General features: G+C 41.7%; 2 protein-coding genes across 4 annotated transcripts; both read left to right on the top strand.

Annotated features, from left to right (window-relative positions):
• The first annotated feature begins 10 nt into the window (after nucleotides 1–10).
• NCF4 (neutrophil cytosolic factor 4) lies at nucleotides 11–9,828 on the top strand. 2 transcript variants are annotated; one of them, XM_015862322.3, is made up of 10 exons: nucleotides 11–249; nucleotides 1,127–1,211; nucleotides 2,546–2,699; nucleotides 3,033–3,103; nucleotides 3,900–4,027; nucleotides 5,278–5,335; nucleotides 6,978–7,076; nucleotides 7,816–7,946; nucleotides 8,035–8,100; nucleotides 8,872–9,828. In XM_015862322.3, exons 1-10 carry the CDS (start codon nucleotides 218–220, stop codon nucleotides 9,098–9,100), a joined length of 1,053 nt encoding a protein of 350 aa, XP_015717808.2. In that variant the 5' UTR covers nucleotides 11–217; the 3' UTR covers nucleotides 9,101–9,828. The 2 variants fall into 2 exon arrangements, with proteins under 2 accessions (XP_015717808.2, XP_085395833.1); XM_085539707.1 differs by lacking the exon at nucleotides 7,816–7,946 and having other exon boundaries at nucleotides 38–249; nucleotides 8,872–9,028.
• A 2,140-nt stretch (nucleotides 9,829–11,968) lies between these two features.
• Nucleotides 11,969–23,898, top strand: LOC107313636 (cytokine receptor common subunit beta-like). 2 transcript variants are annotated; one of them, XM_085539714.1, is made up of 14 exons: nucleotides 11,969–12,184; nucleotides 13,067–13,214; nucleotides 13,761–13,890; nucleotides 15,556–15,740; nucleotides 16,031–16,176; nucleotides 16,661–16,826; nucleotides 17,331–17,460; nucleotides 17,567–17,727; nucleotides 18,147–18,292; nucleotides 18,396–18,567; nucleotides 19,294–19,384; nucleotides 19,653–19,722; nucleotides 20,471–20,574; nucleotides 20,856–23,898. In XM_085539714.1, exons 1-14 carry the CDS (start codon nucleotides 12,179–12,181, stop codon nucleotides 22,054–22,056), a joined length of 2,856 nt encoding a protein of 951 aa, XP_085395840.1. In that variant the 5' UTR covers nucleotides 11,969–12,178; the 3' UTR covers nucleotides 22,057–23,898. The 2 variants fall into 2 exon arrangements, with proteins under 2 accessions (XP_085395840.1, XP_085395848.1); XM_085539722.1 differs by having other exon boundaries at nucleotides 11,975–12,184; nucleotides 16,664–16,826.
• Nucleotides 23,899–26,346: the final 2,448 nt, after the last annotated feature.

Below are 26,346 nucleotides of genomic sequence, written 5' to 3' on the forward strand. Positions count from 1 at the left end.
TGGTTTTACTGTAGTACTTCCTCAATTCACTGGGGGTGGGGAAGTACAGAAGAAACCGACACTGAAACATTAGAAAAAAAAGTCTCTGAGGCCTTGCAAAGGAGTCTTGATTCATACAGAGATAAATGCTGTGACCAGGCTCATCTTGTTCATTCAAGATCAACCTAAGAAGCAGAGGAACAGAGCTAAGCCATCTGGATTTGGGAAGCTGAAAAGCATGTCTCTTCCCCGACAGCTGCGAGAAAAGAGGTAATATGTCTTTCCTTCCTTCCTACAAGCCTCCATGTTACCACTACGATCTGCGTGTTTAATTTGGAAGCAGGCTTCTTTGATGAGTCTAACAGGCTTCTTGTTACCATAGTTGCCTGGTTATTAAGTTTCTTAGTGTGGAGCACACTATGTAATAAGTTGGAGTGGACTTTCTTTCTCCTTTCCTAGGAAATGTTCACGACCTGGGACAACAGTGAGTCACCATCCTCCTTATAGCCACAAACAGTTTTGCTTTCACTGGGATTTGTGACATGAGCGTTTGTAATATGACTAGTTCTACCTCTTGATCTCCACAACCACATCTCTCTTAGCAGTACGTGGTGGTATTTACGGTATTGTGGGTGGTGTTGATTCATGCCATTCTCCTTGTACAGCAAGATATTGCAAGACTTTGCATCATTATTTCAGCCCTCCAGAAGAGCTATGTGTTGCGGAAACCCCTGCTTGGAATGTCTCATAGCAGAATAAATTAAGCATTTTCTTTTTTCATAGGACAAGAAAATGTAAGATTACTTCAACCTGGCCTTTCCTAGTGGATCCTTTTTTTCAGAGTGTTCTATCTCTCTGTCTTGCTCTTGACCCTTTTTATTTAAGTGTTAATATAAATACCACTCTAACCAGGGGTACAAAGATAGAAGCAAAGATGAATGTCTTCTGTTCACTAAAGATTTTGTGCCAAGGACAAGGTCCCATAGGAAAAAGCACCTAACAGTCCATTCTGTTTTCTTATGTGGACAATGTAGACAAGAAACACTGAAGCCAGGTTACGTGGCTGCTCTTTAGGTGTTTCTTCAGGGCTCCCCTACCCCCCTCCCTCTTTCCTGAGTGACTAAAATCTTTTCTTCTTGTTTCACAGCGATTTTGACCAGCTTCCAGATGATGTACCTGTTTCAGCTAACATTGCAGATATTGAAGAGAAGAAAGGCTTTACTAATTATTATGTAAGCAAGGAGATTTATCTCTATATGCTTTCATTTGACTGTCTGACTGGTTTGGTGAACCTGGTGCAGCTGCTTTTTGGCATTAATAGTTCCACACTGAAAACATCTCAGAGCTTGTGTTTTCTTAAAGGGAGATTAGTCTATCCCACATTTAGTCTATTTTTATTTTTACTTTTTTTTGCTGGGTAGAACCAGATATGTCCTCTAATACGTTGTAGTTTCTAAATCTTTACCTAACTTCTGATTTATTTCTTGTTAGAATATTGTAACCTTGCTGAATATAGTGCGGAAAGGAATTCAGAGAGGGTAGAAGGGGAGGGTATTGGCTCCATTTTTCCATGGTACTGACAAATTAGGATTCTGCCATCTACATAAAAGATAGCATGCCTTCTGTATCATATTTACATCTGACAGTGAGTCATGAAAGTGTGCAGAGGAAAGGAATAGTAGGGAAAAGGATGGAGATTTTCTGAATAGGAGGTCTGCACAAGATCAGCTCAGTATGACCTCTGCAGACTCTGCTTTTGTTCCTGGAGACACTGCTCATAAAATCTTCCCACAGAAGTAAGCAGCATTTACTTTTGAATATAGTGATATTTTGCTGCTCAATCTTTGTGTTTCCTGAAGGATCAAACTGCAATGTGACTCAGAGGTCAGTGCATGGAAATCAGGGACTCTTTTACAGCAGAGCAAAACTGGCAATAGATAACACCATAGAAGTTTGAGGGCAGTCATTAAAAGTGAATAGTGTAAGTTTTTGTTTGTTTGTTTGCTTTTGTTTTTCATTCTATCCATACTTATGGTCAGATTACGTAGACCATAATTTCTGAAAATGTGTACTTCCAGGTCAAAGAGAAGTATGAATGCCTTCTACTCTGAAAACCAGTTTGTTTACACTCCTGTCTATAGGTATAGGTATACATCCTACTATTGAAAGTATTGGCTTTGATTTTATTTCAAATGACAGTATTTATATTTACCTCCTTAATATGCTTTGCTCCTCTCTGAGGGAACGTGTGTAAGCACAAAGCTTCATCTATTCATTTCTGGTTTTCATGTGATAGAAAGCAGCCACAGGATCATGATGTAAGGGAAAGTTGGACCCATACTTACACCATGGGAATCCTGGACCCATACTTGTACTATGATATATAGTATTAAGATGTTAGTTCCTAGACCTTGAGCTTGCAGATGTTTAACTGGAGCCTTGCTTTCCACTCTGCCTCTAAGACAATATTTCTACCACTGTAAGACTGCCTATTGTATGTCTCACTTTAATTTTTAAAGTGTTTTTAAGTCTGAATGTCAACCTGAGTCCCCTTTCTCTGTTTCAGATGTTTGTCATTGAAGTAAAGATTAAAAGTGGTGGCAGATACCTGATTTTCCGACGCTATCGTGAGTTCTATGCCCTACACACCAAACTAGAGGAGAGATATGGGGGGGAGAGCAAAAACAGCCCTTTTACCTGCACACTCCCCGTATTGCCAGGTAAGCTGTGAGTACCAAATCTGCATGATTAGTAGCTTTGTCTTTTCTTAGTATGTCCTTGAGAGGAGGGCATTGTATGGAAGTACACAGGATAACTATCTAAGACAAGGAATTAGTTCCCAGCTGTGGAAACTGGACAAGCCAGATTAGAGAAGGTCCATTGACAGTCCCACATTGATGTGGTAAAATTCATTTAGAAACTTAAAATCCTGTAGAAAATATCTATTTTCATGGAGTTCCTACTTTCTCTTGATTGCATTATTACTCTGACAGCTTCCGTTCTTTTTTTTTTTTTCCCCCTTCAGTAACTGTCACTGGTTTTATGTTTTCTAGGAAAAGTTTATGTTGGGGCCAAAAGGGAAATTGCCGAGAACAGGATTCCTATCCTAAATATCTACATGAAGGTAAAACTTTGTTATAGAATAGAGATTGCACTGCAGGTACTTTGCCCCTTGAAACCAACAGAGAGACATGTTACTGTTGTAGTCCTAGGTATCTGCTTCTCTCTGCATCTTTTTTCAGAAGACACAATATCCACACCATAGGACAATCTGTGATCCTAGTCGCCAGATTGTTCAGACTGTAGGGATCCACTGGAATAAGCACTTCACAAAGGAAGTGAAAACCTGCCTTCATATCTAGATAGATATATTTACAAAAACAACAAACAGGATGTGTGAGGAAATGGGGAATCTTAGGATGTTGCATGAATATAGGGTTAAGTGCACCTAAGGTATTAGTAAAGCAGATTAAGCTTTGGAATACACCTCCTCCACAGTGAGGATACAGCCAGCAACATCAAGGTGAGAAATTATTGACTGTAGGTTAACGGGAACTCTGACTTTGAATCAGTAATGGTCTGAAGCATAGGTCAAGTCTCCTGGTACTTAAGATTGCCCTCTTTCCACAGTCATTCATGTTTTGGAAGGAAACACAAGGAAACAATTTACTCCTGCAGTAAATCAGGCACACAAAGAGTGAAGCAGTATGTTGGCCAACTCCAAGAGTAAACAGGAGAAACTGTCAGCTGTTCAGCCTAGTCCTGCTGAGGGAGAAGGGAGAGGAGGGAGATTTTTCTGGCAGCAATAAATATCCTTCATGATCTTGTAGATCAGAGAAACATATTTGGTACATGCAAATAAATAGAGAATCGATCTTTCCCACTGTTATTACTCTACTTCCTACTTGCTCTTGGCACAGAACCTACTCTGCCTACCTGTTTGGGTGTTGATGGATGAAGAGGTGCGCCTGTTCTTCTACCACTCAAATTTTGATAGTGAACAGGTGCCCAGAAGGCTGAGACGGCTTCGCCCACGGACGCGCCGAGTGTAAGCGATTGACATGTTTTTTTCAGTTTGATGTAGGAGATGCTGTCCAGTTTTGTGAGGAAAGAGAACTGATGATCATCACTGTGTTTCCCAGAACTAAGGCAGTCCATGAAGTCCTAATATGAGGATTTTTGTGGCAGAGTGAAAGAATGGCATTTCTTACTTTCAAAAATGTAAGGTTTTTAAAGCACAGCTGGTATTTCATTAAAAGAGAAATTAAAAATTGACATAATAGTTTGCTTTCTCAAAAACAAACAAACTCCCTAACTCCACCTGTTGATAATTCTTTAGCAGTAGAATCTTGTGGTTTTTAAGTTGGAGGAGGGAAGATTTAGGTTGGACATCAGGGGGAAGTTCTTTACCAAGAGAGTGGTGAGGTGCTGGCTCAGGCTGCTCAGAGAGGCTGTGGATACTCCATCCCTGGAGGTGTTCAAGGCCAGCTTGGGTGGGGCCCTGGGCAGCCTGGTCTAGTAATAGAAATGGAAGCTGGTGGCCCTGCATGCAGCAGGGGGGCTGGGGCTTGATGACCCTAAAGATCCCTTTCAACCCAAGCCATTTTATGATTCTATAATTCTATCTATAACGTTCAGGACAATCTTAAGGATGCAGGCTTGCACCACTAAAGTCAAAATGAGTTTTGGCATCAAGTTAAATAAGATCTGGTTCAGCCAATAAATGAAACTGAATAGTCAGCCTGTTCCTTTGTCTGAATACAGGCCTGTCTTACATGCCAGCACCAGCACCCTTTGCTGAGTAGATGTTATACCTCATTACCCTCCATGGAAATTAATTTGCTTTTCAACACAGCAAAGATGGACTTGATTCCTTTTCAATTATCCCAAGAGATGCAAAACCTGTGAGTGTGTGTGCATTCCTGAGTGTATGCATGACAGCAGTTTGAACTGAGTGCCATAAATACTAGAAACAGAAATGCCCAGAAGGTAGAGTGGAGGGGCTGAGCAATGCTGTAAAAGACAGGTCCAGCATACTGACTGTATTGAAAATTCCATCTGTTCTCAGCATCAGACATCATCAGATTGCTGCAGCTCTGCACTGAAACCGGGAGAACTAGGGCAGTGCTGTTGCATCCATATTTATTTACTTCACTGCTGCACACATAGTCATGCACTTTCTCCAGTGATCTGTGGCTTGACTGCATTGTAAATAATGATAATGTGGACACTGTACTGATCACGTAGTGTTTCTGATGACTAAAAAGACAAATTTACCTCCCTGTTTTCCCTTTTCAGTAAAAGCATTTCATCCCAACTGCCTGTTTTGGACCGTGTAGCAACTCCTCGGGCTGAGGTGAGTAATCTGCACAATCTGTCATCGAGGACAGAGATTAACTCTGCTTTGCTCTGGTATCTCTTTGATCAAGGTGCCTCTTCCAATTAGAGATTTGGGAAGAAAGGGAAAGTGAAATAGACACAGGAAAGCAATTGCTTTTAACAATAAGGAATGAAATACAGAAAGGAAAGAAGTGCTCTGTTCCTTGTTACATAAATAATGAGGAGGTCTGTTGTGAAGTCAGAATAACAGGAGATTCAAAACTGAGAGACATGTACTGCCAAATGGTCCACATTTACATAGTTACACCCATAAATTACATTTAAAGCAAACTGAAGCTTCGGTCTCCTTGAATTCAGCATATGTTTGAAAGCTTTGCAAGTGAGGCATCCTGGTAATTTATGTAACATTAGAGTTCTGCTGAAAGTGCCTATACTCTTCTCTTTTGCTGTAAATCGTCTTGGTATTAGGCACATAAAACTGCCTTGCAAGTGGTGCTTGTGTACTTGCTTTCTGAACACGTGACTTTTTCACGTAATGTTAATAAAAACATGCAATTGCTTTGAGGTTGTTTTGTTTTTACGCTGATGATAACAGCTCTCAGATCTGCCACATCTCTTGGGTTTTATGTATTCTTTTATTAATATTTAATCTACCTACCAAAACTTTTCAATAGATCAAAGAAAGCCTTTTGAAAGGGCTATTAAATAGACATATGAGCTGCTAGCACTGTAGTTATTGTCTCTTTTTATTAGGAGAACTGTAAAGACAGCCTTATAGAGGCTGAAATTTGGCATTAACAAGACCAAAATAATTCTATCGCAACACCGAATAATAGGGAACATCTTTTCATTTTTGCTCTTCTGAGAGCATTTAAATGACTGCTGTGTTCTCAAAGGACAATTGGTAGATAGATGTGTGTTTCTGATAACTCAGCAATTTTAATTATTCGAGAACAGCTTGTTAAGATGGTGGCATATGCTTGCCTCTTTTTTTTTTTTTTTTCTTTTCTTTTTTTATTCTTTTATTTTTTTTCCCTGAAGGGGGCATCTAAGTTCCACTTTAACCACACATTAGTTCTCTGGACTTTCCCAGACCTCTCAGTTCAGCAGACAGACGTGAAAGCGAGATGGAAAAAGAACAGTTAGTTACCCTTAAATTAGGACACAATTCCACAACATCCTAAGGCTCTTTGTGACATTTTGCAGCAAATGCGAAAGCTGTAAAACTACAGAAATAATACATATTTTGGTTTGATTCTCAGGATTTCAAGTTGTCAAAATTTCTAGCTGTCAATCATTTTCAACTCTACTGACTTACTTGCTTTAATGTGTTTTCAATGTCTTCATTTCTCTGGTGCTCCATGTCCTGACACTTCAAGAATCATAGCGTGTAGCCCTTTCAGAGCCACATTTATCCCGATGCTCTCACTACTCCCACAAAGCACTTTTGTGTGTGCAGAGTAGGAGAAGGAATTGTGAGAACTGCACACTGCAGTCATTTATATGACCTTACTTCAGAAACAGATCTGTGGTTACACAGTTCATACAATTCTGCTGCTTACCTTCTGTCTGTGCACTTCAGGAGAAGATAAAAAAGGAAAAAAAATCACATGTATAACTCTGTGAATTAATAATTTCAGCGTTATTGCTTCCCATAGGCACTATTTGATTTCTCTGGAACCAGTAAACTGGAACTCAGCTTCAAGAAAGGAGACTTGATCTACCTGCTTAGCAGAGTAAACAAAGACTGGTTGGAGGTAAGACTGTGACAGTGGTACTGAATTATTGACATACATTGACATGAGTAGAAATGGGCTTTCCCAATCCTTGGGATCTTTCTCCTTCTTTCAAGGTGAAATTGTATCATAATCTTGTGTCATAGCCAGGAAGAAATCCTTGACTCCAAATTTGAAATTGTTTTCTCCTGTAATGGTTTTTAGCTTACAAATTTCCTGCCCTCTAGACTTCAGTTTTCATTTGCATTTTCTTCTGCTGGAATGTCCTTTAATTCTTTGGAAGTGATTAGAGCACAAAAAGGCCGCAGAAAGGAGATGGAAACTCCATTTCAGCGATTAATTGGTTTCTTGCCTCGGGGTGAGTTGCTATATACTTCATGCTTCATACCACAACACACGTCAGCTTAATTACAGAGAACTTGGGCAATGCAGCACTGTTCTGAAAAAAGGATGAGGAGAACATACTGTGTGTTTGTTGATGTGGTATCTCTGCTTGCACAAACACCACAACATTCCCTAGTAAACATCTGATGTTCATTTTTTTGCACTCAGTTTTACTATTTTGCTTTGTATTTGGCTATGCAACTGTATAATCCCTGTGTAGAGATAGCATCAGGTCACTTGCATAGCTTATCTTTTCTTGCTTTTACAAGAACAATCCTTATTGTTGTTTCCATGGAAATTAATGAAATTTCAGAATTTATCATATGTAGCCAAAATTGCAAGTTTTTCATCATGCTGACCCTTCCTGTAATGCCAGGGAACAGTTAATGATGCCACTGGGATTTTCCCATCTGCTTTTGTGAAGATCATAAAAGATTTGCCGCAGCAGGAAGACACAGTTAATAAAATACGCTGTTATTACTACGATGAGACAGTAAGCACTATCAGGTAATAATAAAATAGTCTTGGTTTCTGCTGAAGAGATGCCAATATTCTCTTTCATGATATGCAATTATTAGATTTATTTGTGTTACAGGGATATATCAGTGGAAGAGAGTCTGAGCAGCATTCCATTATTCAAAGATCTTATGGAACTGATAAAGTAAGTGGAAACAGCTAGATGCCTTTTTAATACCATTTAAACATTTGTCAAGTTCCTTCCAGTCCTAAATTTTCTACACTTTACTTGGCTGTCTCCATGTTTTGGATGTGAAACTCCTTTCAAGAGTCCTCAAGAGTGTGTAATGTGATTTGGCTGAGACCCATCTGTGCAGACAGCAGTTTGCATCGGGATTGTCAGCAAGTGCTACATGCCACACACAAATGCCACACATGTTCTGGGTAGCATTTTCTATTTCTTGTTGTAAGATCAGAGCCATGCTTCCAACCAAGGATCTGTTGTCTAATATACTTCTTTAGGATGCATGACACCACCTTATAATTTGTAAAACTAGTGTTGAAGTAGATTGAACATTAAAACATTAGAATATTGAATATCAGTAAAAGCATACATTGGGTAAATATTCTTCCATTCCTTAGCCTGCCCTTCTCTTATAAAAGGGAACTGTAAGCAGGTAAAAGTGGTGAGTAACTGCAGTCAACTCTTATGTATGGGATTTTTTTCCAACTCACAGAGTAATTGTGCCATCCACATGGACTTACTGGAGATGGTTCTGTCAGGCTTCTTAGCTTAAATATAGCCCAGCATGAATGCGTCTGTAGGCTTTTTAGTACTAGCTGCATCAGGAATGCCAAAACACCCAAGGCTTAATGTGACTTTTAGAAGAATTAGATTGCCTGTATGTTGTTCATCGTGTGTCACCTCCCAGGCATTCCTTGTCTTGTGGCAATCAATTCATTTCTTTCCTACCAGGCAGGAGTTTGACCAACAGGACATTGTTTTGAATTACCGGGACCTTGATGGCGATCTGATCCGGCTGCTCTCTGATCAGGATGTTGAGCTCATGGTGTCTCAGAGCAGGAAGAGATCCACTGAGAAGCATTTCTTCCCTTGGAAGTTGCACATCACTCACAAGGATGACTTCAGTGTCTACAACACTAGTCCAGGAGTAGGCGATACACAGATTGTTAGGGCAACGTGAGTGCTGTAGGGTAGCAGTTCCAGTAGGTAGCTATGTTGTCCTTCAGGAATCCTTCTCTGCAGACAGTTTCTTTTAATAAGGCTTTGAAGTGAGCTTGAAAAGAGTAAACGTACCTTTCAGTGTAAAATTTGTTCTTAGCTTTTTGAGCTGTTTAGCACTCCTTTGTAACAGAGACATCTTTATGAAGACCAGAGAAAGCAAGGAATGGAGAAGTAAAATCACTGGATTTGTTCACAGAGCAAGACAGTGTTATGCTGCAATAGAGGTTGAGTGTCCTGAGCCCAAAATCTGCTCTAATCTCCATCCTTGCTTTCAGAGCCAATTACTTTCCCAGAATATTTGTGTAAGATTTTATTTTATTTTATTTTATTTTATTTTATTTTATTTTATTTTATTTTATTTTATCCCTGGCTGTAGTTCTGTAAGCATCAAGAAAACTTTATTTCAGCAAAGAAATTGCAGCCTGGTATTGCTTTCTTCTTTCCCTTGGCCCGTATTTTGACTTCTGTAAATCAAATCTAGTATGCTTGCAGTGTTACTTCTAGAACACTCATAATTGTACAGTCTATTTGCTTCCACATTCTGGGGTAACTGATGTGATGCTTGTCCAAGTGCTAATCTCTTCTTGGTCTCTCTTCTTTGGCTTTCTAACCCCTCATTGCAGAACAGAGTAAACAATAAATTACTGTGTCAGACTTTTCAATAAATAAACTTATGTGTTTATTTAATCAGTTTCTATTACATCTTTAATTCTTTATTCTTAGGGGGGATGAAATAATTGATGCTCCTTTAATCAATTAATTAATTGATTTTGTTTAAGAGAGAGAACTTGGAGAAAGGGTTTAAATGCTACCTATTTGTCTTTTCTTAAGTAGGATTTTATTATTTAAAAAAGCCCCAAACCTTCTGGTCTTCCATTTATTTATTTTATGGTCATGCAATTAAAATGTTCTCCTTGAACAAATGTATTGCTTCTTGTTAGAATAACAAGTTACGTATGCTTTATGTAAATCGTACAATACCTAAAATACTGTTTTATAAAATCACCATGCAGTCATGGTGTTAAAAGAATACCACCACACATAAATATAACCAGGAAAAAAGTATTGTGCTTTAGATTCGTCTCTTAGTTTCTGTGGCATTAAGCTATACTTCCCCATTTAACCTTCCCCATTTATCTGTAGACTAACATTAACGCATATTTGTGTTGTAAATAATTGAAATAATTTATATTGAAAGGTAAGCACTTAGTTTCCTTAATTGAGATCCATAAATAATTTCTTACTTGACTCTTTATTAAGCATATAGATCTAGCAATATACTAAATGTGTACAGACCCGTAGAAGAAAATACTCCTTTTCCAAAGTACTGTAACATGCTGCAGGACACATCTGCTTTCCATGTTCCAAAGGCCCCACCAGAAAAATCCATGTATATTGAATTTCAGTGCTAGATTACATATCACAGAATCACAAAATTGTGGGGATTTGAAGGGACGACTTGGTATTGTCTAGTCCAACCTTCTGCTAAAGAATCTTCCTTACAGTAGGTTGTATAGGGAAGAAGCCAGGAAGATTTTTAGTATCTCCATAGGAGACTTCTCAACCTTTCTGCAAAGCTTGTTCCAGGGCTCTGTCACTCTCAGAGTAAAGTAGTTTTTCCCTCATGTTTGTACGCAGTGTTCCATATTTGTGCTCATTGCCCCTTGTTCTGCCACTGCGCAGCACTGGAAAGAGCTTAGCCCCATCCATTTTACTCCTACTCATTAGATATTTATAAACAGTGATGAGATGCCCCCTCAGTCTTCTGTTCCCCAGTCTGAACAGTCCCATGGCTCTCGGCTTTTCCTCATAAAGGAGATGCTCCAGGTCCCCATCATCTTGATGGCCCTCCTCTGGTCTCTCTTTAGAAGTTCCCTGTCTTTATTGAACTGGGAAGCCCAGAACTGGACACAGATCTCCCAGCGTGGCCTCAGCAGGGTAGTGGAGCGAGGGACAATCACTTCCCTTGACTTGCTGGCCACACTTTTTGTAACGCATCCTAGGATGTCACTGGGCTACTGGGCCAGAAGGGCACATATAGCTAAGTCTGCAAAGTGTGGTTTTGTTCAGAGTTTTATGGTCTAGTGGCAGTGCAGAACAAACAGACTTAAGAGTCCTATTCTGTATCTGGGGACTCAGCCCCTTGAAGTTTACCCACAGAGTACAAGCCTGCGTGTGTCTTTCACAGAACCACAGAATGGTTGAAGGAGCTCCTGGACGTCATCTAGTCCAATGCCCTGCTGAATCAGGGACACTTAGTCCATAGTACCGTGATAGATGATATAGTACCACTAGCACAAAGCCCAGTACTACATTCAGGTGGATTTTTAAGGTCTCCAAGGAAGAAACTCCACACCTACTCTGGGCAACCTTTGCTGCTGCTCCGTCACCTGCACAGTAAAGAAATGCCCTCTGATTTTCTGACAGAATCACGTGTTCCAGTTTGTGCCTGGCACTGGATGTCCCTGACAGGAGCCTGGATCCATCCTTTTTGCATCCTGCCTTTAGTTATTACACACACTGATGAGGATACCCCTGAGCCTCCTTTTCTGCAGGCTGAACAGTCCCAGACCTCTCAGCCTCTTCTCAAAGGAGAGATGCTCCAGTTCCTTCATCATTTAGTTAGCTCTTAGTTGAGATTGTTTCTAAGTATGTTCAGAACCCTCTTCTACCAGGAGTACAATCGTTAACACGCAGATTAGCAACAACATATTTCCTTCCTAATTTAACAGTTCCATCTGAGTAAGTGCTTTGGGGCTTAAAATAGGAAGTACAGAATGCAGTTACAGGCAGCTGCTTTCCTTGAAAGGGTGTGGTCTGCTTCTTTGAAACTGACATTTCAGTGTATAGCAGGTACATAAAAAGTATAGTACATATTATAAAGACTTAATTATCAGGAAAATCTTGTAGCCATTTATAGATTCCTTTGTAGGGAAGTGGCTGGTTGCTGCATCAGAAGATTCTCAATACTGCTGGGGAAGCTGAACAGTGAGGGTCATCCATCTGGTTTTATCATCTGCCTCACGGACGGCTCTGGATGCAGGTAAGGGACATGCTTCTTTCTGGGGAAAGCAAAATAGCAGCCTTCTCTCACAGAAAGTCTTGAGAGCCCTTAAGGGAACTCTTTGCAATGATTATGCAAGGGCTCATACAGCTGTTTCTTGTGTGAAGAAGCAGCATTTATGAATCTGAAAGTCAACAGAAATTTAAAAGGAGATCTCTCCATGTTTCCCAACAATAGAAAAGAGCTAGAGACTGTGTGCTCTGTGAGTGCAGGGGTCTCACCTCTGTAAGTTTATTATACTTTTGAGAGAGCAATGAGAGATGGCCAGAAGAGCTAGTATTCTAGTATCAAAGAATGTGGGCAGTAGTCTTTGAACTTCTCAATGTACTCAAGATCTTGACAGTCCCCAAAAGAAGAGAAATAATTTATTTTGAATAGTTGCTAAAATTTGCAGCTTGTCTGGGGAGTAGCTGGAGCAGCTGCATGTTGAAGAGAAACCTGAAAGCAAATGAGTACAGAAATTCAATCACACACTGAAGTATGTGGTGGGGAATAAGTCTTCATAGAAAGCAAGAAAACTGATTAACATGGGGGTTCATAAAAAAGAACATGACTATAAGGAACTTAAGGGTGAAAGAATTTGCAGGTTGAGTCTATTCATAGAACAGGCATTTTTCTTTTTATTAGTTTTAGCTGTACTTCCTTGGACATTGTTACTTCTTCATTCTTTGATCATGTTGCAGGTTCACACAATAAGAAAACCTTTTTTTGTCCATCAGTAAAGGCTTTGTAGATGTTCTGTCTGAATTTTGACAAAGTAAATATGTGCAAGGAGGTCTTTCTGAATGTCACTCCAAGACAACACAACGCCTTAAGTTCCCTAATTCAGTTTTACTTCTCTTTACATAAAATGAAAACCAGAAGCTCCAGAATAAGCCAAAGGAAAACGTTGGCAAGAAAACATTTATTTTGAATAAAAACGTGTGTTCAAAGGACAGTATGAAGATGAAAGGATTTTGCATCTTTTTGCTAAATCTGTCATTGGTCTTCAGCGACCAAGCCATTAATGGTGAGTTTCAGATTTACCATTTATTTTATTTGATGCTTGCCTTCTACTTTCCTCATTTTCTATTTCCTTTGCGTCCCTTCTTTTCCACTGTAGGACACTGAGCATTCTGATATAAAGCAGACAGTTTGTGGTAAGTGCAGGTGCAGACGGATGGGTGAGAGTGTGGAGGTTGGTTGCAAAGAAATTCCATGAAACACACAAGGATGAGATAATCATCACATCCCCACTAACATCAATATTCTCTGTGCCCAGACAACACTGGCCAGAAACATGTCCTGCAGGCTCAAAGGTCTCACTTCACTGTTGTACCTTGGCTTGTCGTAGCTTGGCTTGACTCTTATATTGTGGAGATACGCAGAATGAACACAACTTCAAACGTGTTTTCACCAAGGGTCATTTTTTCTGATGCCATTGGAAGAGTGCTGCTATCTGTGCCTTCCCCATTCTGATGGCAGAATCATTCTATTTCCTGCTATCTCTCCCTATTTCCACTTGTAAGCAGTGTACCTCTTTTTTTTCCCTTTTTTGGCTGGTATGGCATTTCAGAAAGCGTTCCGATGAAGAGCTTGAGATGCCACAATGACTACAACTCACTCGTAACCTGCACATGGAAGGAACATTCAGAGGCTCACGCCCTCCTTGGTTTGACTCTGTACCAGAGGAATGTTATTCAAAAGTAAGTACCTGAAATGGACCGTGCTGGAAAAGAGTCCAAAGAGTACTTGGCCAAAGCTCGGAATCTCTGGGCCAGCAGTCAGTTTTTCAGCTGTTATTGGGTTACAGTCAAAGTCACGCTTGCTTCTGATACCTCTCCTAAAAATGGGAGTACTTCTTGTTCTGTGCCAGCGAGTTAATTTTATTGTGTTTTCAATTTATTTCCCATAAGTCTGTAGAAGAATCCTGGATAGGAGATATGAAAAGGTGTGCAGATGGCTGTTCACGAGGTAGAGAAGATTGAGAAGAAGAATGGGTAAATTCAGCAGTGTCATGAATCTTCCTCCCAGAGATACCAGTCTGTTTATTACAGTATCTCTTTGCTGCATCTGTTTCCTTACTAAAAAGGAACAGTATCAGCAGACTTGAACAGTTGTAAGGATAAGAAAAGACAAATAGGTAGGAATAGTCAAAGAAGAGAGGAAGATAGGAGAAGAAGAGATAAGAAGAAAATGTATTAGCATCTTGGGATGCAGAAAGGAAAGGGAGAAGGGGGAACACTTGATTTTGTTGTAGGTAAGAGAGTAGTGATACACCTAAAAGCAGGAGAAATGAGCTTAAGGTCTTTGGAAAAGGACCTTGAAGCACATAATTCAGGAAAAAGAAATAAATGTATATATTTAAAAAAAAAAAAAAAAAGAAGAAGGAAAGAGAAGATGAAATAAAATTACTCTGATGTTGGGAGTCTGCTCTGTATCATGGATTTACTATGGAGTGTTTTCAGTGGCTGATGTAGGATTCATGACTGGACAGTCCCATCCACTCTTCAAAAATATCCCTGGATTACTTGCTAGTACCCAACTTTGACAGCTATCAGTACAGCTGAATAATGCCTGCTGACATATGGTTGGCTCGGAGACCCCATCCTCTTCTGACAGACAGTAGTTGAGCACAGGTGTGCACAGCTTTATCTGTACAGGAGCACTGACCATGAAGTCATAGGCAGAAGTCCAGAGGGTACAAAAAAGAATATTGCATCTTTTCAGCAGCTCAGACCTTTGCAAGCTCACAAAGCTTATCCTCTTATGATCACCATAAAATATAGTTTTTAATCTTGATTATGTTTTTTGGTCTGGAGAAAGACCACGTAAAACGATACCTAACGTTCTGAAGGAAACTAATGAATACATAAGGTCTCTTGACAGAGCAGAACTGCTAAGGCTACAGAAGTGCATTTTGGCTGAATTAAATAACATGCTTCACTGTCTTTCTGGGACTGCCAAAGGAATTCCTTCCAGAAGCTGGGAATCATCAGAAACTTTCTTGCCTTTCACTCAAAGTAAAAGATGCATTTCTCTGACATTATTTTTCATCAAACCACTTCTCTCATAAAATTCTGAGATTATCAAGGGTAAGACTGACAACTAAGAAAGCTATGCTAATACAAGAACAGAATACTGTACTGCAAAATTGGAAATGAAAACGGAATTGATAAAAGAATAATGGTGATTAAAATGTTAGAAAGAGTAACTGATGCAACATGGGAATAGTAGTGATAATGAGGATATAATTTTCCATGCAAATTAGATAAACATTTTGGGGTGGAAACATTTTCAAACATTTATTTCTGCATGAACTGTATAGCACCAGATCAGATCTTTATAGATGACTTTTTATACACACACAGTGACAGTCAGGAGATGCATTGCAAGAAGGAGCTGGAAGAAGACATCTATGAGTCTTCAGATCCCTACAGCCATTGGATTTGTTGGAAAAAAGCAGAATATTTTGGAATTGGGGTGGATGACTATTACAGCTTCAAACCCAAGCAGATTCTTGACGTACAACTAAAAGTTCATCTTTTCCAAAATGGTAAGGAAAAAATCCCAAGGCAGCAATTTTTCAAATGCTTTTGGGGGATCCTTGAGAACTTTTTTGATGTTCAATTAGGAGATGAATTGCAATGATATTGCAAAAACTGACAAACATCTCTACACTGAGATTGAAGAGGATGAGTGTGGGAACAGGTGGACGTTGGAGGGGCACTCAACAAGCAGCTTCCTACTATAGGATTTGATAAGATATTGTGGAAATGTTTTCTTCCCCGCTTCATGTCCCTGTCTCCAATATTGCATCTCACGCATTGTACTTTCGTCTTCCAGTTCAGCCCCTTCCACCTCAAAACCTGTTGGTCACAGAAAGTTCAGGAGCCTTCCTGCTGACCTGGACAGCACCTGATGGAAGCCAAGGTCTGGGCGGTGCATTGGAATATGAAGTTGCTTACAAGCGGGAGTGGGAGTCCTGGGAGGTAAGAGCAAGAGGAGCTGGGCTGTCCTGGCCCTGGCTGCAGCCTTTTGTCTGGTGGTGGGCCTATGTTAAACACCATGCAAATGGGCAGCCTTTCTGTTCTCTGGTACTAGGAAGAGTTGCAATAAATGCTGAATTAGGCCAGTTGGAAGAGGCTTTCTTCTTTCTGCAGGTTCCTGTCTGCAAGTGGTTTTTCCTGGTGAAATACCACTTGTCCCGACTTAAATGCAAAAATCAATGCTTCACTGAGAAAAAGCAGTGCAATTGGGTGTTGAGTTGGCATGTATTAAACCCTGCTTCTGTCCCTCATGAATTTAAAGCCTGTTTGAAGAACAGCCTGTGGGCTCACATGGGAGAAAGGCAAAGCAACGTGGAAAATGTTTCATGTGAACGGGACTGCTTGGAGAAGCATCTGTACTCCTTCTCTGCCTTCCCTTCATCCCTCACCACTGATTCCTGTTCTCCATCCTTTCCCTTGCTGACAGAAGGCTGCTACACGCCGACTCTCCAACACCACTCATTGCCATCTTAGCCACCTCATTCCAGGGAGTAGATACGTTGCCCGTGTGAGAGCCAGAGCAGAGCAGGGCAGAGGCTTCTCTGGGCAGTACAGCGAGTGGAGCACAGATGTGTCCTGGGAGACCCCTGAAGGTAGGGGGAGTTGGAGCGGGGCTGTGCAAGGGTGGGAGATCCTGCTATGAAGCCAGGGCAGGTGGGCAATCCTTGTGGGTCCCTTCCAAATTCAGAAATTGCAGGGGAAGCCCTTTCTAGTTATTGCTTTCTCTGTGGGAGCCTCAACACTTGTTTCACTGGGATAATCTTAGCAGTGATGAAATGGCTGGGGGCTGTGACCCTCTGAGGGGGACTGGAGCACTCCATGGGGCTGGTTGTATCTTGAGATGTGTGGCTCATGCAGAAATCTCATCTTACTGCATTCCGTTTTGGTGCTAGGCTTGCTACCACTTGGAAAGATAGGTATGTCCTAGAAGAGCATAGAGAAGTTTGGAAATGCAAGCAAGAGCAAGTATCCATCTTGCCTCTTTCAGTTTACTTTGTGTTTTCAGTGGAGTGTCGTTGTATGATACCTGGTCATGCAAGACAATGGCTTTCACTGGACTTTTCCTTCCTCTCAGCTCGCTCTGATCTTCTCTGTAGGTGGCATTCATCCCAGGAACCTTCGTTGCCTCTTCAATGGTGCATATCTGATGTGCAGCTGGGAAGTGAAAAAAGCAGTTGCCACCTCTGTCATCTTTGGCTTATTCTTCAGGGCCACTCCAGCATCAGCGTATGTGATCTGCCAGGGGCAGCATACTTACCCCTGCCTGTCTTGATGAGCTTCTGCTCTGTGCCATTCCTGCTGATCTCATTGCCACCTTCTTTTCACCCCTCAGGGAAGAGGAGTGCTCTCCTGTGTATGAGAAGGCTCTGCCCCATGTCCCATACGTCGTGCAGAGCTGTGAGATCCCCGTTAGCAATATCAGCAGTCAGAGCCAGTACCAAGTGTCTGTGAGGACCAAGACGGAAGAGAAAATGATAGAAGCCTACAAGAACAGTGAGTTGCTTGGTTGTGTCGTTTTCAGGGGTTCCTGTGTGTAAAGGATGTGATGAGGGCAATGGTAGTGAGGAAAGGCATTTGGGAGGAAGAAGAGATCTGACTTGGTAAGGGAAGCATGTGGTTGATGTGGTAGGTGAGACCCAGTGGAGCTCTGGGCGGTTTGTGCAGTGATCCCTTGAGCATGGTAGGAGATAGGGCTATATGCTGAGTGAGGTGTGCCAGGTGGATCGTGTCAGGCTGCATGCATCTGGAGGTGTTGGTGATGTTTCCACAGACTGGAGACTCCCACAAAGGTAAAAGATATCGCTTTGTAAATGAAAAATTTTTGAAATAAGGTGGATGATTATGGAAGATGGTAAATGGATTTGCTGGGTCTGTGTGCTGGTGTGTACTCTGAGATATTCTCTGTGTTCTAGTTAAGGTGCTGCCACCTGCAAATGTATTAGTGGAACGGATAGAAAAGCAACAGTATGAACTGAGGTGGAAAAAACACACTTTACGGTATGGTTTCATAATGCAGAAGTATCAGGTCCAGTTCTGGGAGCACAACCAATATGAAAAGGTGAGTAATGGGAAGTACAGGAGTCCTGGGTTTCTCTTTGCTTTGTGGCTGGCCATGACACTTCCTCTCACCTCTTTCCTTCGTGCTTCTTTCCTCTCCCCAGACTGTGCAGACAATAACAGTTACCAATGATGAACCTCCCTTCATCTTCACTGATCAGATGCTGTCACCGTCTACAAAATACAGGGGAAGAATGCGTGCAATGGTGAATACTCAGGATTATCAGGGATACTGGAGTGAATGGAGTGAGGAGTTCACCTGGGAAACTCAGAACGGTACTTCTTCCCCTCACCAGGCTAATACAGCTAGCTGGAAAGGTCTGCACATGGTGGACCAAGAAAAAGATCCTTGCCAAAGATCACTGCTGTTTCCTGATCCCAGAATTTTATTCTGCTTTAAGGAACTGAAGAGCCTGAGAATGCAGGCATACAGAATAATAATCATCCTTTTCCTTTTAGAGAGCAGCCATGGCGTTGGGTAAAAGATACACTGGAGTGCAGTGGAGATGCAGATCTTATCAAGTTTTGCAGATTCTGGAGTTAGAAGCAGAAGGCCTGTGATTACTGTGGTCACATGCCCAAAGATATGTGACACTGTAGAATTTGTCCCCAGGAAGCTTGAAGTAGCAAGATGTTCATCTTGTTTTTCATCTACATCCATTAGCAGAGGCAGCTCAGGAGAACTCTGATATTCCCATCTTTCCAGGGCTGCACAAAGTCAGGCAGCCTAAGTCCTCTGAAAACATCTAGTTTACATGGTGAAGCTAGGTACCTATGTAGGCTTTTATTCGGACAATTTTTTTCTCCTATGGGATTGAAACATAGAAAAAGGATCAATGACGGAAAACATGTCTTCCTTTGGTCATCAATAAGGTACTCAGGGCACATTTGTTCACTTCTACTTCCCTGATATGCTTTCATGAAGAATGACCTGAATGCCAAACCTGTTATGGGAAGTGGAGCCTTAGTTGTTGTCTCCCCGTTTCTTTTTCTCTCTTTCAGTTCTTTCACCAGTGATTCTCCCACTGATGCTCCCAGTTATCATCATCACTTTGCTCATTGCTGCTTACTGCAGCTTTAAATATTTCCTCAGGTAAGTTTGTTCTGTGAGGAGGCTATCTAGCTGCGTGTTGGCCCGTGGGAGTGGAATAAAGGGTGAGGCACTGCTTGTCTACCGTGGGAGTGGTCTATGCAAAGATGAGCCTTGGTGTGCAATGTCAGCCTCGTGCTTGGCTGGACAATGGTGAGAGTTTGCTGCTGGCCTCCCGGGCCATGGTTGGGCCATGCAGAGCGGCACGGTGCATGAGGTGTCGTCTCCTTCCCACTCTGTGACTTACCTTGAAATCTTGGTGTTGTTGCAGGCAGAAGAAGCAGTGGGAGGAAAATATTCCAAATCCCAGCAAGAGTCTGCTCATCCAGAGCTACCTGCATGTAAGTGTGATCCGTATCTTGGAAGGTTCATTCTTTCTATTTCATGAATCCCAACAACCCCAAGAACACCTCTTTGTCACCTAATCTGCAAGGGACATACACTTCAATTACTCTATTCTTTGTTGCTCAGTCCTGAAGCAACAGAAGTGAAATTGTGCATTTATACCTGTTGATATATTTGTGTTGTGTTTGTCAGCATGACAGTGATGTAAAATCAAGCTAGGAAAATTTCAGTAATTTATTTCCTCTACCAGAAGATAAAATGTTTCTCTTTCTACTAAAGCCTTATGTTAAGTTTATTACATGATCTTTCAGTAAAATCTGATTTTTATTTCCTTGCGCTCCCCATTCACATAGCTTTGTTTTTAATCCCTTATCTGTTACTCCATCCATAAGAGCTTAGAGCCTTAATTTCATGGTTTTGAACTTGCACAAAGCCATAGCTTTGTTTATTATAGTGAGATCCTGCAGCATTTATAAGATCTTTCAGAGAACAGCTATCTATGCAGTCTTCGGTAAGGTCAGTAGCAAGGCAATTTGGCTTTGAAGCAAGACTTCTGGAGAAGTGAAAGCACCTAGTAGTCATCTTACTGGAGCTGTATCAAACTTTACTAGTGTGCACTGCCAGATGCTTTCGCTTCTGCTACCTATGATCCTTCTCCATGGTGAATCTGTTGATCATGATTCTGCTGCTGGGAAGACACTTCTCTTTCCTCATGTCTGCTTTCTTTTTTTCTTCTCTTCATAGAAAGTTTCTCTAAGAAACAGGCATGCAAGCAGCCAGATGGAAGTCAACAAATGCAGCCTTGCAGAGAACATGGATCAGCCTAGCTTCCTTCAAGTTGTGGACAGGTGAATTAAGAGAACATTGCAGCCACACTGTGAATGACACGCTCATCAAACTCCCTAACTCATGGGAAGCCATAGTCAAACGTTCTGTCACCAGAATGCCCATGGCAGTTACTTCTGAGCTGGGGATACAATTCTGTGCTATATGGTTTAACTTGCTCCCCTATACAGATCATTCTAGCCATGTGCATAGCTACTTCAGTTTTCTACTAAGCTTGTGTTTCTGCTTTGTGCTTACCACAAACACATATTTCATGAGCAACTTTTAACTGTTCCTCATTCAGGCAGACGAAGATTTTGGCAGAGTCCCCTGAAGCGCGGACTGAGATGACAGACGTTTCTTCTGCTGCATTAGACCTACAGAACCCATACCAGGCTTTAAATGTTCCAGAGCATGACGCAGTTGTCTGTCCAAGTCAGATTCCTGGCCATTCATTTTCCATTTCAAGGACAAACTGTGCTGATGCAAATACAACTTCCCAGACAGCAGTCACTTGCTTTGCATTCAATGGCCCATATTTGTACAGCCCAGTGACATCCTCTCAGTCTGAGATGCATCAGACACTGGAAGTGACCTCGAATCCAATGGAAAAACAGGAGAAAGCCATGTCCCTGCAGTATGTGATCCTTCCAGACAAAGACAGTCCCCAGGCTGCACAGAGGCAAGAGCAGTCAGGAGCAGGTCCTCTGCAGCCCTTCCTTCTCCCAGATCAGAAGGAAGTGATGCGTTATCTCAACTACAAGAGGGAAGTTTCACCCCTTCCCACCAGCTGTGGGAAAAGCACAGATGTGAGAACAGAAGATCAGAAATCTCCAGAGGCTCCTGGTTGTCCCGCATTCCTTCAGCAGTGCTCCTTGGAGTACATCAGCACAGACAACCTGTCATTGCCATCAGACAGTGACACCACACACCTGCCACTTGTCACTGCTGGGGGGAAACCCTGTGACCCACAGGAACCCCCGCCCTCCAGTGACTGCTCTTGCCTTGAGGTTTCTCCTGGGAAATTTGGTGTCATGCTCCCATCTTCAGGCCAAATATCAGCCTCTCCTGAAACACACCTGGATGCCTTTGGAGACTACCTTGATGTCCATTCAGGTCTGCATGGACCTTCAGAACTCTCAAAGATTTCTTTGCCTTTCCAGCAGAAGGGAAGTGCTCTCTCTAAAGAGCAGCCATTGTCTGAGGGTAATCTGGTGGTGTTAAATCCTGACAGCACGGAGCCAGTTTTCCTTTGCCAGGTTGGTGACTATTGCTTCCACAGCCTGAAATCCAGTGAGAAGACGTGTATGAGTCAAGAATACCCTCAAATCAAGAAACCTTCAGGAGGCAGGACAGCACCTGGGAAACCTGTATCAGATAATGAATTCACCACTGGCAAGGAAGGGGATGCATCAAAGTTGCAGGCCATTCAGCTTTTCAAAAGCCTGAAATCAGATGATTACTTCTCCTGGCAGCAATCTTTGAGGATCACAGAAATCTGCTAAAGGAGCAAATATCAACTCTTAGCAAGGCTAAGAGTAGCTGAAAGAGGTGGCAGCTATCTGATATAAACAAACTCTATAAGCTAGGAGCAAACAAACAGAAATTCCTTTTTCTGTCTTCCAGTGCAATATGTTGAGAGCCACAACCAATCAATAGCTTGATCTCACCCTCAATTACCTTTGCAATTTTGTCATGAAAGACCATCCAAATATCATCACTGTGAGATAGCTCTTGTTTTCCTAGATTCTTGGATAATCCACAAAGGACACTTCAGCCTTTTTATGGTTCTGTAACTGGTTGAAATCATTTTACCATTGCATCAGACTGCCTGGAGCAAAACCTGTTGGAAGAAATGCTGACTTGTACTTCTGAAATGACATCAGGTTGAAAGACAATTGGAGACGTTTGTTATATATGATTGTTTCAAGTAATTTTATTATCTTTTATGTGTGTGTGAAATAGATCAAAGAGTCATCAAGGACCTTTAATTATCTCCACCTTTTCACTACTAGCATAGATTAGGTATCATCTCAGATGAAAAATCGCCAGGCAGTTACAGAAGTGTAAATGAAAGATGAGAAAAAATGGCCAAAGCCTAGGAAAATTTTCTTAATGTTAAGATGTGCCATATCACAGTGTATTCTAAGGATCAGAAGGAAACATTACTGAGATACATGAAATAGGCTCTAGAGAACCGTAGGGAAGATGTATATGTTACTAAAGGAAAGCCCAAGGACTCATGCAGTACAGTGGGAGGAAGAGAAAGGGTCAATAACAGAGTATGATGAGAGAAAGGCTGTGAAGGTGCAGATGCCTGTATCTGGTGGGGCCTTTCTGTTTCTCACCGTATGACTTTATGTTTATTGGCTGTTTAAGCACGATGCAATTCATCTTAACCATTTAATGTGTTCTCTTTTTTTTGTTGTTGTTGTTTCTCATAAGTTGCATTGAAAAAGAGGAACCACTTTTTTACATATTCTGCTTCTGTAAAGAAAGTGTTACGAGACAAGAGCACAGAACTGCCACTCTGTGAAAGGCTTTGGTTTTAGATCTGAAGATGGGCTTGCCATTCCAAATATATATTTAATAATTCTAACTAAAAAAATACATTATTTCTTCTTACAAGTTTTGTATGTTAAGAATGTTGTACTTACAACGATATTACTATTAGCTCTTTTAAATAGACCTTAAAAGATTCTGTAAGTTCAGAACTGTTACCTGTAAGTTGACCTTGCTATATTATTTGACAGACCTAATGAGAAGGAGTTCTGTGCTTGTGCCTGCTGATTCCTCCTGCTGCTTTAATGGGACAATGCTGATTCAGAAATTGCAGAGAGATGCATTATTTTTTCACAATTTAATTTCTTGCTAATTTAAATCTGAAAGGAGGCCAAATTCAGTTTGACATTCTCCATGGGAAAAGGCGTACAGTAGTTGCAGCCACTAACAGAGAATACTGAAGAACATTTTAAATGATTTCCAGGTTCTCTGTCTCTTTGGCCTTTTATGAGTAAGGAAGCCAATTTCTTCCAGGCTGTATGGTTGTGCTCTATTTAGGCTGGTACTAAAAGGAGATGTTAAAATTCATATGCAAATCAGGCATCTGGATTCAGATATCTGATATGCATCACTTTGGAATCAAAGCTTCCACAGACTTCATTTTTGTCTTACATTCCTTTCTGAAGTAAGCATCTCAATTAATAGCATAGATCACCTTTTACAATTCTCTGACTCAAACTTCAAAGATTCCGCCTGTGTTTTGACAGTATGAATTTTTCTCCTTCTTACTCTCCTGCAATAACTTTATTATTGTTTTATAAGAATAAATCTCAACCAGAAATGTATTACCTGACTTTGCTTGAGATTAAGTTGCCAAGTATATCGTGACTTCACTAGTTCTAATTATGATCCACGTGGAACTAGTCAGTTGTTGTGTTTCTGTGAGCCTGGGGGCTGTCTTTTACATAAAGAGGGAAATTGGGGGTGAAAAGTTAAATAGAAAAGAAAACAGCAATGGAAAGCCCACAGAGACCTCAAAGAACAGCAGCTGGAGGATTTCTGAGAAAACTGTATCTCTACAGCGTAATGCAAAACAAGACATTGTTTTCTTTCCTCTACGTGGAGGAAAGTCTGTGATGTAGGAACACAGACGAACACAATGGGTATAAACAGCCATTACACACCAGGGTGCAGCACTGTGTTAGAACAAACATGGTGACTATGATCTGCAACAGCTGGGCTGAGGTAGCAGTGCAGACCCAGGGGACACAACCTTTTTGGTCCTATGTGCGCACCCAGATGGACCTCCCCAGGATTGACGGAGCCTTTGACTGTGGGGAATCTGGATGTCCCTCAAGGACCTGAGGGAGGTGTCATGAGTGCCGGTGTCCCCTACTCAGTGAACTTCTTGAGTGGATGGCTGGGCTGCAGGATGAGATTACCAGGCTGAGAGGTGCCTGGGAACCAGCGAGAAGGATGGATTGGGTGCAGTCTGACCCATTGCGTGCTGACTGACAGCCCTGTCCTAAGTTCCTACAAGGGGAAGATAAACCTGCTTCTCCCCGGAAAAGGGTCACAGTAACACACAGAGTGAAGGGGGATGGACCCTCATCTCTGCTATTCACTTGTTCTCATTTAAGTTGGGTGTCAAGAGGCTGTGACAAGAATACTGCAGAACATTAAAGGAGACTTTGCATCCCTTGGAAAAACATGGAAGGGTTTGGAAGCACAAGTAGTGTTCTCTTCTGTCCTCCCAATTGGTGCTGAGATCTGGAAAGAGGTAAATAGATCAGGTAAATGATTGGCTGTGTGGATGGTTCCAGGATCAAAGCTTTGGGTTCTATGATCTTGGAAAGACCTTTGAGAAACTGGGTATGTGGGCATCAGATGGAATGCAACTGAGCAGATGGGGCAGAAGTATTCTGAGAAGTAAGCTGGCCGGACTGATTTGCAGGGCTTTGGACTAGATTTGATGGAGGAAAGAGATGGAGTTCTACATGATAGGGAAGGTCCAAGAAATATGGGTAATTTAGGAAACAGCAGGGAAAAACCTCTGAATTGTCCCAAAGGTTCTTGTGAGTATTTCTCAGAGTCCTAACACTGCTAGTAGCCCGACTGAAGTGCTTCTACATCAATGCACACAGCCTGGGTAATAAGCAGGAAGAGTTGTAAGCCACGATGCAATTAAAAAAGTATGACCTAATTGCAGTCACAGTCATGCATGATACACATGACTGGAGTATGATGACTGAGGGTTAGAAGGTTTTTGGAAGAGATAGGCAGGAGGAGTGGGTGAGTTGCTCTCTAAGTTAAGAGTTGGAGTGGGAAGAGCTGCATCTGAGAAACAACCACGCTCAGGCTGAGAGCTTGTGGGTGATTATCAGAGACTGAACCAAGAAAGGACATTTGGTGGTCAGGGTTCTACTACAGGCTGCCTGATCAATGGGGAGCCTATGGATAAGCCCTTCTTGCTTCAGCTACAGGAAGCGTCATGCTCACAGAAGATACTGACAGGGGATTTCAGCCACCTGTAAGTCTATGGAAAAACAACATGGCAGGCTGCAAGAAATCCTGAAAACCCCTGCTGCATGTTGAGGATAACTTTCTGCTGCAGGCATTAGACAAACTGACTAGAGAATAAGTGATTATGGACCTGGTCCTCACTAATGCAGAGTAGCTCATTAAAGAGGTTATAAGATGGGAGACACTCTGGACTGTAGTGACCATGACTTGGTAGAATCTGTGATCTTGAGTAGGATGAACCTGGCAAAAAGCAGTCAGGACCCCAAACTTCAGGAGAGAGAACTTGAGGCTATTTTAGGAATCAGTAGCTGAGTCCCCCTGGAAAGATGTCCTTAGAGACAAAGGAGTGGAGCAGAGCTGGCAACTCTTTATGGATGTCTTTCTGTGAGCACAAGAGCTCCGTGTCCTCCTTGATATAAAAACAGAGGAAGCAGGAAACCAGCATGGCTCAGCAAGGACCTGCTGGTCAAATGGAGGTAGAAAGGACACGCACAGGCAGTCCTAGGATGTGCCAACCAGGAAGAGTCATAGAATAATAGAAACATAAAATGGCCTGGGTTGAAAAGCACCTCAAAGATCATCTAGTTTCAACCCCCCTGCCACGGGCAGGGCTGCCAATCACCAGACCAGGCTGCCCAGAGCCACATCCAGCCTGGCCTTGAATGCCTCCAGGGATGGGGCATCCACAACCTCCTTGGGCAACCTGTTCCAGTGCATCACCAACCTCTCTGTGAAAAACTCCCTCCTAAGAATACAGGGATGCTGTCTGG

This window comes from Coturnix japonica, chromosome 1 (assembly GCF_054131305.1).
Source record: "Coturnix japonica strain WE chromosome 1, WE-NBRP24, whole genome shotgun sequence".
In the NCBI taxonomy this organism is placed as follows: Eukaryota; Metazoa; Chordata; class Aves; order Galliformes; family Phasianidae; genus Coturnix; species Coturnix japonica.

Bases quoted from the DNA above. Each gene is read 5' to 3' on its own strand.
- NCF4 (XM_015862322.3), top strand. From the start codon at position 218: ATGTCTCTTCCCCGACAGCTGCGAGAAAAGAG. The intron at 3,104-3,899 runs GTAAAACTTTGT...CTCTTGGCACAG, and splicing joins TCCTAAATATCTACATGAAG to AACCTACTCTGCCTACCTGT. The intron at 5,336-6,977 runs GTGAGTAATCTG...TGCTTCCCATAG, and splicing joins TAGCAACTCCTCGGGCTGAG to GCACTATTTGATTTCTCTGG.
- LOC107313636 (XM_085539714.1), top strand. The intron at 17,728-18,146 runs GTGAGTTGCTTG...TCTGTGTTCTAG, and splicing joins GATAGAAGCCTACAAGAACA to TTAAGGTGCTGCCACCTGCA. The intron at 19,385-19,652 runs GTAAGTTTGTTC...GTGTTGTTGCAG, and splicing joins AGCTTTAAATATTTCCTCAG to GCAGAAGAAGCAGTGGGAGG.